Genomic DNA, 13,371 nt, shown 5'->3' with positions numbered 1-13,371 from the left:
GGAAAGGTGATCTGTGATGGAATATAATGAGGAGGGGTATATTCCACAGGAGTAAGAGGCAACTCGGCCCAGATATCATGTGTGGGAGAAAGAGGATGAAGGCAGCCTCTCTTGAATAGTTCACAGAGTATATTGTAGAACCAGATAAGTAGAGTCCTCAGTTTGGCAGGCTTTTTCTCTATAGGTGTTAAACAATGAGGAACTCAGATTGGAAGAACTCCACATGTCATTCTTGGTTTTGAGCCTGACATCTGGGTTGTAGGCACTGTTTCAACTTTAATGTATTGACCTGATAATCCATGGTCTGAATTAAGAAACACTTTACAGGTAGGACTCATGCCATATAACGATTTCTCTATCTTGGGGTTTATGCATTTAGTAAGAAAAGGGAGAAAGCTGAGTGCAATTCATTTTTAAGTTAACTAATTAATACTTTCTGAAGCAATATGCAAACCAATATGTAATTATTCTTCACCTCTACCACACTGCTCTCTGACAAGAATAGAAATAAGAGAAAGTGCACGTTAGTATTACATGCAAGAAGGCATTTTACTGTTGTGAGAAACACACTCAGCTTCCAAGAATTTGACAGAGTCATTAAGTAAAGCAGCAAGCAGTTGATTGAAAAATATGTTCTTGCAAGAGTGGGTGGCTACCAAGTAGGCACACCCCAAAATAGATTTAATCATCATTTTATTCCTGAGGCACAAAGTGCAAGTCCCTCCCTTGCAACCCCATTTGAAAAGGACCACAAGGTTTACACCCTACACGGAACACCTAATTCACCCATGTGACTTTCCCCACCCGTGTTTACATCTCTCCCCACCCTTTGCCTAGTTCCCCATTTACTTTTGCCCTAAGTTAGTTTCTTTATTAGCAGTGTGTGTGTGTGTGTGTGTGTGTGTGTGTGTGTGTGTGTGTGTGCAGCCACAGGTCCTGTACTCTTGGAACCCACCTGCATAGGCATAAGAAGCTGAAATAAGCAGTTAGTTTCTTTATTACCGTATGTGCAAGCTCGTGTGGTTAAAATTGTCAGCTAGCTTGTTTCTATAAGCTGACTTGGCTTTAGGACCGCAGAGACTTTCTGTTTTTCTAGCCTTTGCTTTTTCTTGTTATTTATTCATTTTCCAATTATTTGCTCTTAAAAGGTCTTAAACATGGTCTGATGGAAAATCAACACATTGTTATTCCGACACTGTGGAGTTTTTTTAAATGCTGATATTAGGAATATTGTGTATTATATATGTATTCTGATCAATGTGGGTGAAAATGCATATGGACGTGTGACAACTATGGATAGTTCTATTGCACATTGAGAAGGCCCCACTATAGGTAGGAGCTTCAGGATCAAGTAGAAGATTGCTATGACATAAATTTGTTAGCTGCACAGAGAATTAAAATGAGCTCCTTAGCTCCTTAGCTCCTTCCAGCGGAAGAAAATACATAAATCCATATCTGCAAGATTTTAAATTATTAAATTATTGCAATGAAATCTCATTATGATTAAATAACTGATTAAATTTTGTTCATCAGGTTGCTTTGAATGAAGAAATCGAGCATTTGGGGAAATCTTTCAGGGACAACACTTTGGACAATACTCTTGGTTTTGCAGAGGCAAAGAATAATCAAGTGAACAAAACCAGCCAAATTTCTGAGGAAGAATTCCAAATGTGTGTAATATTTCATTTGATTTTACCCAATAATCAAATACATATCAAAATATACAAGTAAAATACATGGACCCCATGGTGAAAGAAAATGTTTAAATTTACTAACAAATATCTGTAGAGACCAACAAACCTGTTAATGTTGATTAATAAATATGAAACCTGTTTCATTGGCAGAGCATAATAAAGCAAGATGGTACGGGTAAGTTTCTTTTTGAAGTGTTAGGTGTGAGATTATGAGGGTAACAAAAATGAGTACCAATTTTTCAAACCCTCAGTGTTCTATCCCTCCCAACCTACTGCCTATAGGAGGAAATGAAGTATAAATAGGAAGTTGGGGGTTTACAGTGCTGCCCTCTTTTACTCTCCCTGTTCTTTGTCCATGAGACTGCTAATTTCAGGATCTTCCATGCCTTTGTTCCAGGCACACAAGAACATAGCGCTTCCTCCATAGTTTGAATTGCTTTGTATTCCCTGAAATGGAGCTTCTTCTCTCTCTTTTTGTTTATAATTGTAAACCAGATCCATTAATTCTTGCTGAGGTTATATTCCTACTCTCAGGAACACTTGTAACCAAGAGAAACACTTCATATCCTGATAGATGCTATGCATGCATCAGAATCAGATGCAAATGTACTTGCAGGGAATGGCCTTGACTGGTTGCTATTTTCTATCCTAGATATTATTTTAAAACTGGGTTTTCAAAACCTTCCTCCCTCCCTCTCTCCCCCTCAACAGACTCCTGCGGCGAGTGCTAAAATTGGAGAATTCTGTGGGTGGCATCATATCCAAGACAGAAGCCTTGGTAATTAAATTGGAAGACATTGAAAGGAGCAAAATGAAGAAAAAAGACTTGGTCCCTGAGGTATGTCAGCAGACTATCAGGAATGGCTTGGAGATGGTTTATATCTATAAGCAGGAGTGTCCAACCTTGGCAACTTTAAGACTTGTGGACTTCAACTCCCAGAATTCCCCAACGAGCATGGGGAATTCCTCAACCAATTCTGGAAGTTACAAGTGTTAAAGTTGCCAAGGTTGGACACTCCTGGTCTACAGCATGATGGGGAGTTATTTTCTCACCAGTAATTTAGAGAAAGATTTCTCAAGCTTGGCCACTTTAAGATGTGTGGATTTCTGCTCCAAAAATTCTCCATATTGGTTAGGGAATTTGAGGAGTTGGTCTACACAACTTAAACTGGCCAAGGTTGAGAAATACTGTTTACAGCATCTTTTAGCGCAGGGGTGTCAAACTCGTAATATCATGTGACATGTTGCAACGTATCACAACTTTTTCCCCATTGCAATGGGGTGGGCACGGTTTCTGTGTGATGCATCCAGCCCACGGGCCAGCAGTTTGACACCCCTGTTTTAGCATCAGTCACTCCTTATGGAAACATAAAACTCACATCACTATTAAATCAGCACATTGACGGTTAGATGATGCTAGAAATGCTCTAGATATGGCATTTATACTTAGAAAAAATAAATGACATGAAATGAAATCTGAAAGATGTTCATAAGGATAAAAAATTGTTGCTTATAACCATGCTTTACAAAGAAAAATTCAAGAACTTAAACCAAGCAAAACTACAAAAATACACGTTCTAAAAATATCTAAAATCAAACAATGTATGTAAATTTATTTTAAAAGGACAATTCAGTTTCCATATTTTTCACATGAATGTGAAAGACTGTACAATAAGTGGTACTATTTGTACAGTACAAGTTAAATGACCAAAATAAAGGGCAAAATGAGTTTTTAAAAAGTAAATAAATCCAGTTGATAACTTTTTGAAATAACTGTCCTTTATGTTAAAGGTTATAAAGCACTAATGAGGAAAAAGACATAGTTGTTTGCACATTTTGTAGCCCACACTGGGCACCAAAATTAGTTTATTTCTGTGCATAATCAATAATGGATATCCTTAAGTCTCGACAGTGCTCAGTACACGATCCACACATACTATCCAACAAATGTAGAAAAAAATGGACTTCCATTCTATATAAATTTACTTGTAAAATGGTAACCACCAGGAGGTCTGCAGGAAAGGATCAAAAAAAGAAAGAGGGCAGCAGTGACTCCATGCTGAAAGCCCCACTCCTTTTCTGCACATAAAAAAGGACTTTGGGTTATGGATTTCATCTTGGTTTTTTTGACCCCTGAATTTATTTGCTTGTTTGATAAATTTATATGGCTGCCCATCTCACACAAAGTGAATAGTTGTATAATAAGCTACATGATTTCAACCAGGCACTACTAAATTTCAAAAGATCATGTACATTTAACTTACATTTACAGTGCTTGGCCATATCTAATAGTCTCATGGCAGAAAAATGATTCAGCAATGTGATGGCAACCTGCTGCCACAAAAAAACCTCTAAAATTTTGCTTTGTCATTCACTCCAACTATCTGCCAGATTAAAAGATCAAAAATAAAGGCCTATATTATTTAATTAATATTTTCCCTACCTGCAGGATTGGTGTCAGATGATTCAGTGATGGTGCATGGTGCATCTTATTTCCCATCACACCAATCCTACAGGTAGGGAAAATTATTAATTAAATAATATAGGGGTTTATAGGCTTCCCAACTCAACCAACGTGACTTTGGGTGATGTGTAACAAAAATAATATTGTCAAAAAATACCCATGATAATTTAGAAAATATCAATATATAAAATGATGAATCAAATGGGATAATTTAAAACCAAAATGGGATTCTGAATGTGGACTAGATGTAAGAATCTGTACTGAATTCAGATATCGGAAATTATTTACCGGTAGTACCTTTCTCTTTTGTTCTTTGTTGGCACTCAGTTCATTTATGCCGTTTACTTTCCCCCTGAAATTCAATATGCTACACTTAATGTACCCCAAAAGCTAACAGAGCAATAGCTGAGTGCCACCGTAGAAGAAAGGTAAAATCCTTGCTTTTAGAAGAATGCCTTAGTGGTCTTTCCTTCACCACAGGTGTCTTTTCCCTCTCCTTGCTTGCAGGGAGAACAGCTGATTCAAGAAAATCTGGCTCCACAGACTGCAGAAAGTGTTGTTGCAGAAGAGAGTGGATTGGAAGGAGCCCACGTGCAGGAGAATTATATCAGTGTGAACTCTCTGAATAGGAGTCAGGGTGTCTATCCCCTTCTGTCCAGATTAGATCTATTAAACTGTCAAACTCCCAAGAACATCCAGTTTAAATCTAACAGGAACTTCTAGCTTATTGCTGAATAATATGTGGCATTAATTACTCTTGCCTTTTCATTATGCTTAGACTAGTAAAGCATTTAATTATGTTTTTCATCCTACCTCTAGGCATATTTTTGCCCCTTTCTTTACAAAAATGAGCTTTCAGGGGTAGGCACTCCATACATGTCAGAAATGGCTGGGCGAGCAGTTCTTTTAACTTCTTTCTAAACTCTATTAGCCTATTGATGGTTGATAGATGCAGAAGAGACAGAGCATGAGGGATTTATCTACAGTATTTGGCCATATATGACCAAATGAAATGAAAAAGGAAACATTCTCTGGATTTTAAAATTTGGATTCAATTGGTTTTAAATCACCAACTGGACCCAAATTTCGCACTAGGTTTTAAGACTTTCACAGTAATCCCCATACTTGGCTTTGCCAGAATTTGCAGAAGGAAAAATGGAAAACCAATTCCATACTAGAGATTGTAATTAGCTAGTATGTTATTGTTACACCAATAGTGCTAGGACTCAAATATTCAAGTGGCAATTTTGAAGCCTGGCTAAAGATCTACATGATGATTAGCATATTTGAATCATCTGATTTATATGTAAGAATAGAATAGAGCTGGAAGCGACCTTGGAGGTCTTCTAGTCCAGCCCCCACCACCACATGTGCTCAAGCAGGAGAACCTATACCATCTCAGACAAGTGACTATCTAGTCTCTTCTTAAAAACCTCCAGTGATGGAGTGCCCACGATTTCTGAAGGCAAGCTGTTCTACTGGTTAATTGTGCTTGCTGTTAGGAAGTTTCTCCTTAATTCCAGGTTGCTTCTGTCTGATATACTGTATACTATTTTCTGATAATGTAGTCAGCAGATTATTTTGACCATGATAAAGTGTCAACATTCCTAGAGTATAATAAATATAAGGATTGGTATGTATCAGATACTAAAAAAACAGTCAGTAGGTAAGGATAATATACACAACCATTAACAAAACATGTTTCCTTCTGAGGCTGAAGTTTCCTACCAGATACTCAGATGACAAAGTACATGCAGCTATTATTTTCACATGTGTACACACAATTGCAATCTACTGCCTTAGATGCATTCTTGACTATTAAATGCCTAGTTATCTTATAAATGTCCTGAAATACAAGTACAAGTATTTTTTAATGTCCAGGCAATGCATCAATCCATTACAGTATATGCTTTAACCTGCTGTCTCTGGCAGATTTCAGAAGCAAAGTAGGGCTAGACTAAGTCAGTACTTGGTTAACCTGGAATTCTAGAGTGTGGGCTAGACTAGGAAGTTGAAAAAGCATCCGAAAAAAGCACTTTTATGCATTGTATAGATTTGCTATTTGTCCTGACCCAGTGAAGCCTTATTTAGTCCTGCTTGGATAGATCCTTTGTCATTTATGTAAACTGATATTTAGTAAAGAAATTAGATTCAATAATGCCACATTATTCCATCTCTGCTATAGTTATTCTTCTGTGATGCATCAAGATAACCTCTTCAAGCCAGTGCAGCAGTAATTCTTAAGAATCTTTTCTGGTGTGACTATTGTTGGTTGGTACAATCATCTGCATATTCATTGTGACTTCTTGCATTAGAGCAGCAATATTGTGCTTCTACTGATATGTATCATGCAGCTTTAAAAAATGGAAGCATTTTTCAGGGAAGAATGTTGTTTTGTACTTTTGCTCCTCACACAAAGAAAGAAAACTCAAAGACTAGGGAACCTGTGGGTGTTACTAAAGATCACTACCTTGGCGGGTAAATGCACTATGGTTTTGTGGACAAACACTCGTCCATCACTTCCATCTCCTTGGAAGTGTGAGAAAACCTTTCTTGTTCATAGACAGTGAAAGAGACAGCTACTGCAGAATATGTTTTATGTACATACTGTATTTTTTGCTTTATTAAATAAATAAGGTAACAATGACATAACAATTTGTTATGCCAATATAACAAATGTCAATCATCTTTCAGTATTATAGAAGTGTTAGCAAGCCACATGATCTGAATTAACAATTAGCACAGTGATATCCTTGTGAAGTATGAATGAATTCTTGATTCTCTGACAGATTAGAAATACAGTACTTGCTGTTAAAACAAAGTACAACAGATATATACTTGACAAGATTTCTACAGTCTCGTTGACAATTTTATATATTTTGGTAAAAATACGGCCATAGTAAAAGGCCAGATCATGTAAGTTAATGTTTTAGTTCCTGAATTGAATAATCTGCAGCAAAGTGAAAGAAGCAAGTACTGTAAGTTTTTATCAATATTCTGAGATATCCACAATCTCATAAAACATTTTGTTATGAGATATGGATGGCAGTTTCTGAAAACAAATTATATTTTCAAGGATGTACGAAATAGTGCTGACAATGAGCTTTAATTACTCTGCCATCCATTGGGAGGCAGGTTCTGCCAAGCATCATCTTCCCAGGAAAATCTAAATTTATCTTCCTAACAATTTTCTCCTTCAGATACAAGAAATAAATTATCGTGGACCCAATGCTAACTATTACAAAACAGGTAATCATAGAAGAAAAAATAGTAAAAACATTGGAGGGAATACTGATCTTAAGGGAAGTTGCATGAGCAAATGCTTGGTTGCATTTTAATAAATTCAGTCTAATATAGGAAAGATTCCAAGACAGAAGCTAATGGGAAAAGGAAATGAAGGAAATGAAGATAGATGGGATGAAATGTATAAGGGGAAAAAATAGACTTTCCCTTCTCCTTCTTCAGAATAAATTCTTGATCCTTTATTGCGGGACATCTAACTCAGTATCAGATAAATCTATCAGCTTCATTGGCCCATGCTCTTTCAACCTTATCCAGATAGCTTTGAAAGGAACTTTCCTTCACTCTATGAGGCAACACAAAAATATATTAACATAGATCAATCATGGGAAAACTTTTGGAGACCAGGTGCACAAACTGCAAACTAAAACCCACTTATATATCGTCAGTTGTCAAGTGGGCGTAACCCACTGGAGGAAAATTCCACTTAGGGTTGGGGTTAGGTCACCATGAACTCATACAAGAAAAAAGACATCGCCAAAAAACTCGGAGTGCCTAGGTATGATTAGGAGGGCACTTACTTACCTTTCTAGGCTGCCCTATCTATGTTTCCTGGTAACATATATGGGAAAATCCCATTGGAGGAAAATTCCACTTAGGGTTAAGGTTAGGTCACCATGAACTCATACAGGAAAATGGACATCACCAACAAACTCGGAATGCTTGGATATGGTTAGGAGGGCACTTACCTTTCTAGACTGCCCTATCTATGTTTCCTCCTAAAATACATGGGAAAATTCCATTGGAGGAAAATTCCACTTAAAGTTAGGGTTGGGTCACCATGAACTCATACAGGAAAATAGACATCACCAACAAACCCGGAGTGCTTGGGTATGGTTAGGAGAGCACTTACCTTTCTAGACTGCCCTATTTATGTTTCCTGGTAAAATACATGGGAAAATCCCATTGGAGGAAAATTCCACTTAGGGTTAGGGTTGGGTCACCATGAACTCAAACTGGAAAATGGACATCGCCAACAAACTCTGAGTGCTTGGGTATGGTTAGGAGGGCACTTACCTTTCTGGACTGCCCTATCTATGTTTCTTGCTAAAATACATGGGAAAATCCCATTGGAGGAAAATTCCACTTAGGGTTAGATCACCATGAACTCATACAGGAAAATGGACATCGCCAACAAACCGAGAGTGCTTGGGTATGGTTAGGAGGGCACTTACTTACCTTTCTAGGCTGCCCTATCTATGTTTCCTAGTAAAATACATGGGAAAATTCCATTGGAGGAAAATTCCAAGGGTTAGGGTTAGGTCACCATGAACTCATACAGGAAAATGGACATCGCCAACAAACTCGGAGTGCTTGGGTATGGTTAGGAGGGCACTTACCTTTCTAGGCTGCCGTATCTATGTTTCCTTGTAAAATACATGGAAAAATCCCATTGGAGGAAAATTCCACAGGGTTAGGGTTACGTCTCCATGAACTCATACAGGAAAATGGACATCGCCAACAATCCAGGAGTGCTTGGGTATGGTTAGGAGGGCACTTACCTTTCTAGGCTGCCCTATGTTTCATGGTAAAATACATGGGAAAATCCCATTGGAGGAAAATTCCACTTAGGGTTAGGGTTAGGTCACCATGAACTCATAGAGCAAAATGAGATCGCCATTTATTTATTTTTTTCCCACACGGTTGCTGAGGCGTAAAGCGAAAAGTTTTTATAAAACCCAGCTGAAGGCCTAGGATTGGGGCGACAACATGCATGTGAATAGAGAGGGCTCTGCGTGCCACCTGTGGCACGCATGCCATCGATTCACCGCCACGGACATAGATATTGGGATATATATCAATTGTTGGGACAGAGCAAATTATGCTGACACACAAAATTATGTCAACATAATTTGCTTTATCCCAACAGTTGATATGTAACCTGCTTCATAACAAGGCCAGTGAGTACAATACTGATATCCTTTACAGTTTTAATGCAGAACAGCTAAAGTCATAGTTGGCAGCTGTGTTTTCATTCTATGCAAATGTTCCAAGTAATAGAAAAAAACATTAAATAAATATTATTGACAGGGTTAGGCATTTAAAAGTCAGAAAGAGGAATTGGGCAGTGTATGCTTATAAGCATGCGCTATATCAAAATTATTAAAGGTAAAGGTAAAGGTTCCCCCGCACATGCGTGCTAGTCGTTTCCAACTCTAGGGGCCAGTGCTCATCTCCGTTTCAAAGGCGAAGAGCCAGCGCTTGTCCGAGGACGTCTCCGTGGTCATGTGGCCAGCATGACTAGATACCAAAGGCGCACGGAATGCTGTTACCTTCCCACCGTAGTGGTCCCTATTTTTTTACTTGCATTTTTACATGCTTTCGAACTGCTAGGTTGGCAGAAGTTGGGACGAGTAACAGGCACTCACTCTGCTACGCGGCACTCAGGATTCGACCCACCAAACTGCCGACCTTCTGATCGACAAGCTCAGTGTCCTAACCCACTGAGCCACCACGTCCCATCAAAATTATTAGTACTACTTTTATCACCACAGTTTCTGCCAAAGCTTAAAAATCATATGTAGAGAAAGCTTGTAACAGAAGATGAAACAAAAAAAATCACTTTAACATCCAATCAACTAAATTTCAAGTGAGGGGCATGAGCTGTGGGTTGAGGGATGAAACAAAGGAACATTATGAGGATATGTCCTAGACCTAGAATACTTATCAATGCATCTTAACTGTGGGTTCTTAATATTATAAGTTGCCTAGAATCATTCTAATAAATATATAGATAAATAAATCTTCAAGCTGATTAGGACAACTTGTGGACAACTCTTTGGATATTTTAATTTTAGACACCAAACACTGTAAGAAATAGTCAAGGCAAATAAAACTTCTAAGTAGAGAAAGGAGTCTTTGCTGGTCTGTGACCTTAATAAAGAATGATTGATTGATACAGAAGGGAGTTCTATTTAAATTGGGAAGAATTAAAATAAAGCCTATTATTGATAAATTAAACATAATTTAGAATTTGGATCCAAATACAATTACTGACAATTGTCCCATTAAATTAGACAGCAAAAGAAACTCCCGGGACATTTTTTTTACCAAGAGTATAACTTTACTGAAGATTCTGTGTGGTTACAGAAGTAGAAAAGACAGTTCTAACATTTTTGTGCAAACAGCATAGGTAAACTTTCCCTTTGTTTTCCTGGACCTCCCACTGTCCATTGTCCACCAATTATTTGCATTCATTTTGTTTTGGCACAGATCTGACTTCCTCAGACTATCCCAGCCAAATGACCTTGCAGCTTTGGGTCTGTCTCAGGCTTTCAGCCAGCTCATTTGCATTCCTCATTTACCTCCCAAACCTCCCTTACATTTCAATGCCTTCCCTCCCCCCTCCTGTTACAGTTGTCTGGTTGCAAGAGAAGCTGCATAGTGAGTCAGTCATGACAATTACATTCTTCATTATGGTTGACTGGTACGGAAATAAGTACATGGAGATGGAACTAAGGTCTCTTTGGTGTGGAAACCCAGGACTGGGTCTAAATAAAAGCTTAGCGAGTCTGGAAGTTTGCAAGAGAAATGTTACAAACTCTGGATTCCTGTAAACAAGAAAAACTGAATTATCATAAAGAAAAGCTTACTAGGTTTTATGGTTGTCAGAGACATTTATAGCAAATTGCAATGACACCAAAGTGATAATCTTCATGCAATGATGTCATTGTACCCACCTCATTTTTATGGAGTTATATGGTACATTAGCACTACATTTGCATGATAATGCTGTTATATTCATTTCATCATTTCCCTCTTGCCCTCAATTGCAATTGATAGGTAATCCTCAGAAAAATTGCTCTGCCACTTTCTTGAAAAGCCAACAAACAAGGCCTCTGAGGAATACCTGAGTTGAAGCAAAAGTTAGAACACTGAGCTAAAACCAGGGAGACCTGGGTTCTAGGCCTGCTCAGTCACTGAACCTATTTCACGGTGTTGTGGTAGGGGACGAAAAGGACAGTGTTCCTGAATAACCAACAGGATAAATAAGGATAAAATAAGTCATTTTTTAAAAAAAAAATTGCCTGCACCAGAGGGACCGGTTACGTAGAGAGAGGTTTTTCCGCAGACCAGAGGGGGTGTGGTTTTGTATGCTGCCTGCATCCCGCGGATGGGGCATTGCTTTTTTGTGCAGCCCAGTTACTGGTGTAAGGGTCAGCAGCTACCCGAAGAACTTGAGGTTTCAAGAGGGCAAATCAGGAGACTCAAGTGGAGGCTTCTAAGAGAAGCAGAACTTTATTTGGCCAAGTGAAGTTGCTGGGTGGAACACTATCTGAAACACTGGCAGCTGCATTCAGAAGTGCCACATACTGGTCAGTTAGGCACTTCTTTATATAGGCAGGAAATGACCAATCACAAGGACACACGTCAGTACACATAATATCAGCCAATCACATTTCATTCTTTTCCCACTCTTTTCCTTATCTCTGGATCTGTGTACATGTTCTTTCTGCCTTCACAAAATAGTGTCCCTGACGCAAGCACAGTTTACAGAAGCAAAGTGGTGGTAATTAGGCTAACAACAAGAATACCCTTTTGTACAATCCCTATATTTCCCCAATTTCAATTTTGTGGCAGAACGCTTTCTGTCATTAAGAAACTATAAGAGTGTATTTTCTTGGAATTGCTGTGAGTGTCATAACCTTTGCTGGTTTATTAGGCCTACCAGCTCTCAGAGAGGAAGCTATAAAGGTCATTCCTGAGATGGTGGAGGTGACTGTTTTCTGTATAAGAGGGAGCAAACAAGGCAATGATAGAAGTCCTCCAAAAGCTAGGACCACAAGGAAGAGCACTTTCTTCCAGTTGCTAAAAATACCAGAAAATCATCCCATATCCACTGTTCCTGTCCAAGTTTGGACTGGGACATGGGCAAGTTTTCTCATACGGTCAGTGATCTCCTCAACTGCTTTCCGCTGGTCATCAATCTGGAGGCAATATTTTGTCAGATTGAATTTTCCACAAACCCCTCCTTCCTTTGTTAGTGAATAATCTAAAGCCAGATGGTTTTGGTATATTGCTGTACGTAATTGGATGTTGATTTTGGTGAGCAAATATAAAGCCAGAGTTGTCTCATTGGTAATTATTTCTAGTACAGCTTGTAATCTAAAAACTCTATTAAGCATATAAATGGCAGTTCTATTCCCATACATTCTATCTTCTGCCCTACTGGTGGGTTTATACACTTGTATAATCCTTTCTGGAGCCCATTCTTCATCATGCCATTGTATTGATTGTTTTTCCCTGTATCCAATCTCATCATAAACTGGTATTCCTAATCTTTGTCCTTGGTTTATTGAAAGAAGGAAGAAGCTAGGTTTAATTGTGCCCAAAACACAAGCTACATTCCATTTCTTGGGAAGTTTACATAGGCATATCTGCCACAAATCCAATACATTCCATCTGGTGCTTTCCACTCTAGAGAAATGTTTCCAGGTTGATTCCATATTTCTTTAAGGTTGGTTACATTTATAAAAGGGTTAAAGGGTTTAGTTATATTGCTGCCATTCCACCTTACAGCAGAATTCAGTGTTGGGAAGCCTCCTATTAACGTTCAGGTTCAAGCAATCACAGGTACTAGCTGGGCCGAGGTCACTGGACTAATAGAGCCAGGAGTGTTCTTGACCTTGTTCCCAGTCTGCATCAGTTTTCCTGGATGCTGTGCCGAAGATCAGCTCGAAGGAAAACACAGGCCTCCAAGTCCCTGTTCAGGTGCCAGTAAATATGTAAGGGTCAGCAGCTACCCGAAGAACTTGAGGTTCCAAGAGGGCAGATCAGGAGACTCAAGTGGAGGCTTCCAAGAGAAACAGAACTTTATTTGGCCAAGTGAAGTTGCTGGGTGGAACACTATCTGAAACACTGGCAGCTGCATTCAGAAGTGCCACACACTGGTCAGTTAGGCACTTCTTTATA

At 38.7% G+C, this 13,371-nt stretch overlaps 1 protein-coding gene across 1 annotated transcript in view; it reads left to right on the top strand.

Annotated features, from left to right (window-relative positions):
* The window catches only part of PKD2L1 (polycystin 2 like 1, transient receptor potential cation channel), a gene marked incomplete at both ends in the record, with an annotated part of 41,801 nt that extends 36,920 nt beyond the window's left edge, over positions 1–4,881 (top strand). Inside the window, 3 exons of the mRNA XM_081329689.1 lie at positions 1,534–1,670; positions 2,406–2,532; positions 4,666–4,881. Of these exons, the coding sequence (XP_081185815.1) occupies positions 1,534–1,670; positions 2,406–2,532; positions 4,666–4,881 (480 nt within the window). The remainder of the gene's footprint in view (positions 1–1,533; positions 1,671–2,405; positions 2,533–4,665) is intronic.
* Positions 4,882–13,371: the final 8,490 nt, after the last annotated feature.

Source organism: Vipera berus, assembly GCF_964194415.1.
Source record: "Vipera berus genome assembly, chromosome: 5".
NCBI lineage: Eukaryota > Metazoa > Chordata > Lepidosauria > Squamata > Viperidae > Vipera > Vipera berus.
The sequence above is the reverse complement of the archived record's forward strand: the minus strand, read 5'-3'. Positions and strand labels throughout refer to the sequence as shown.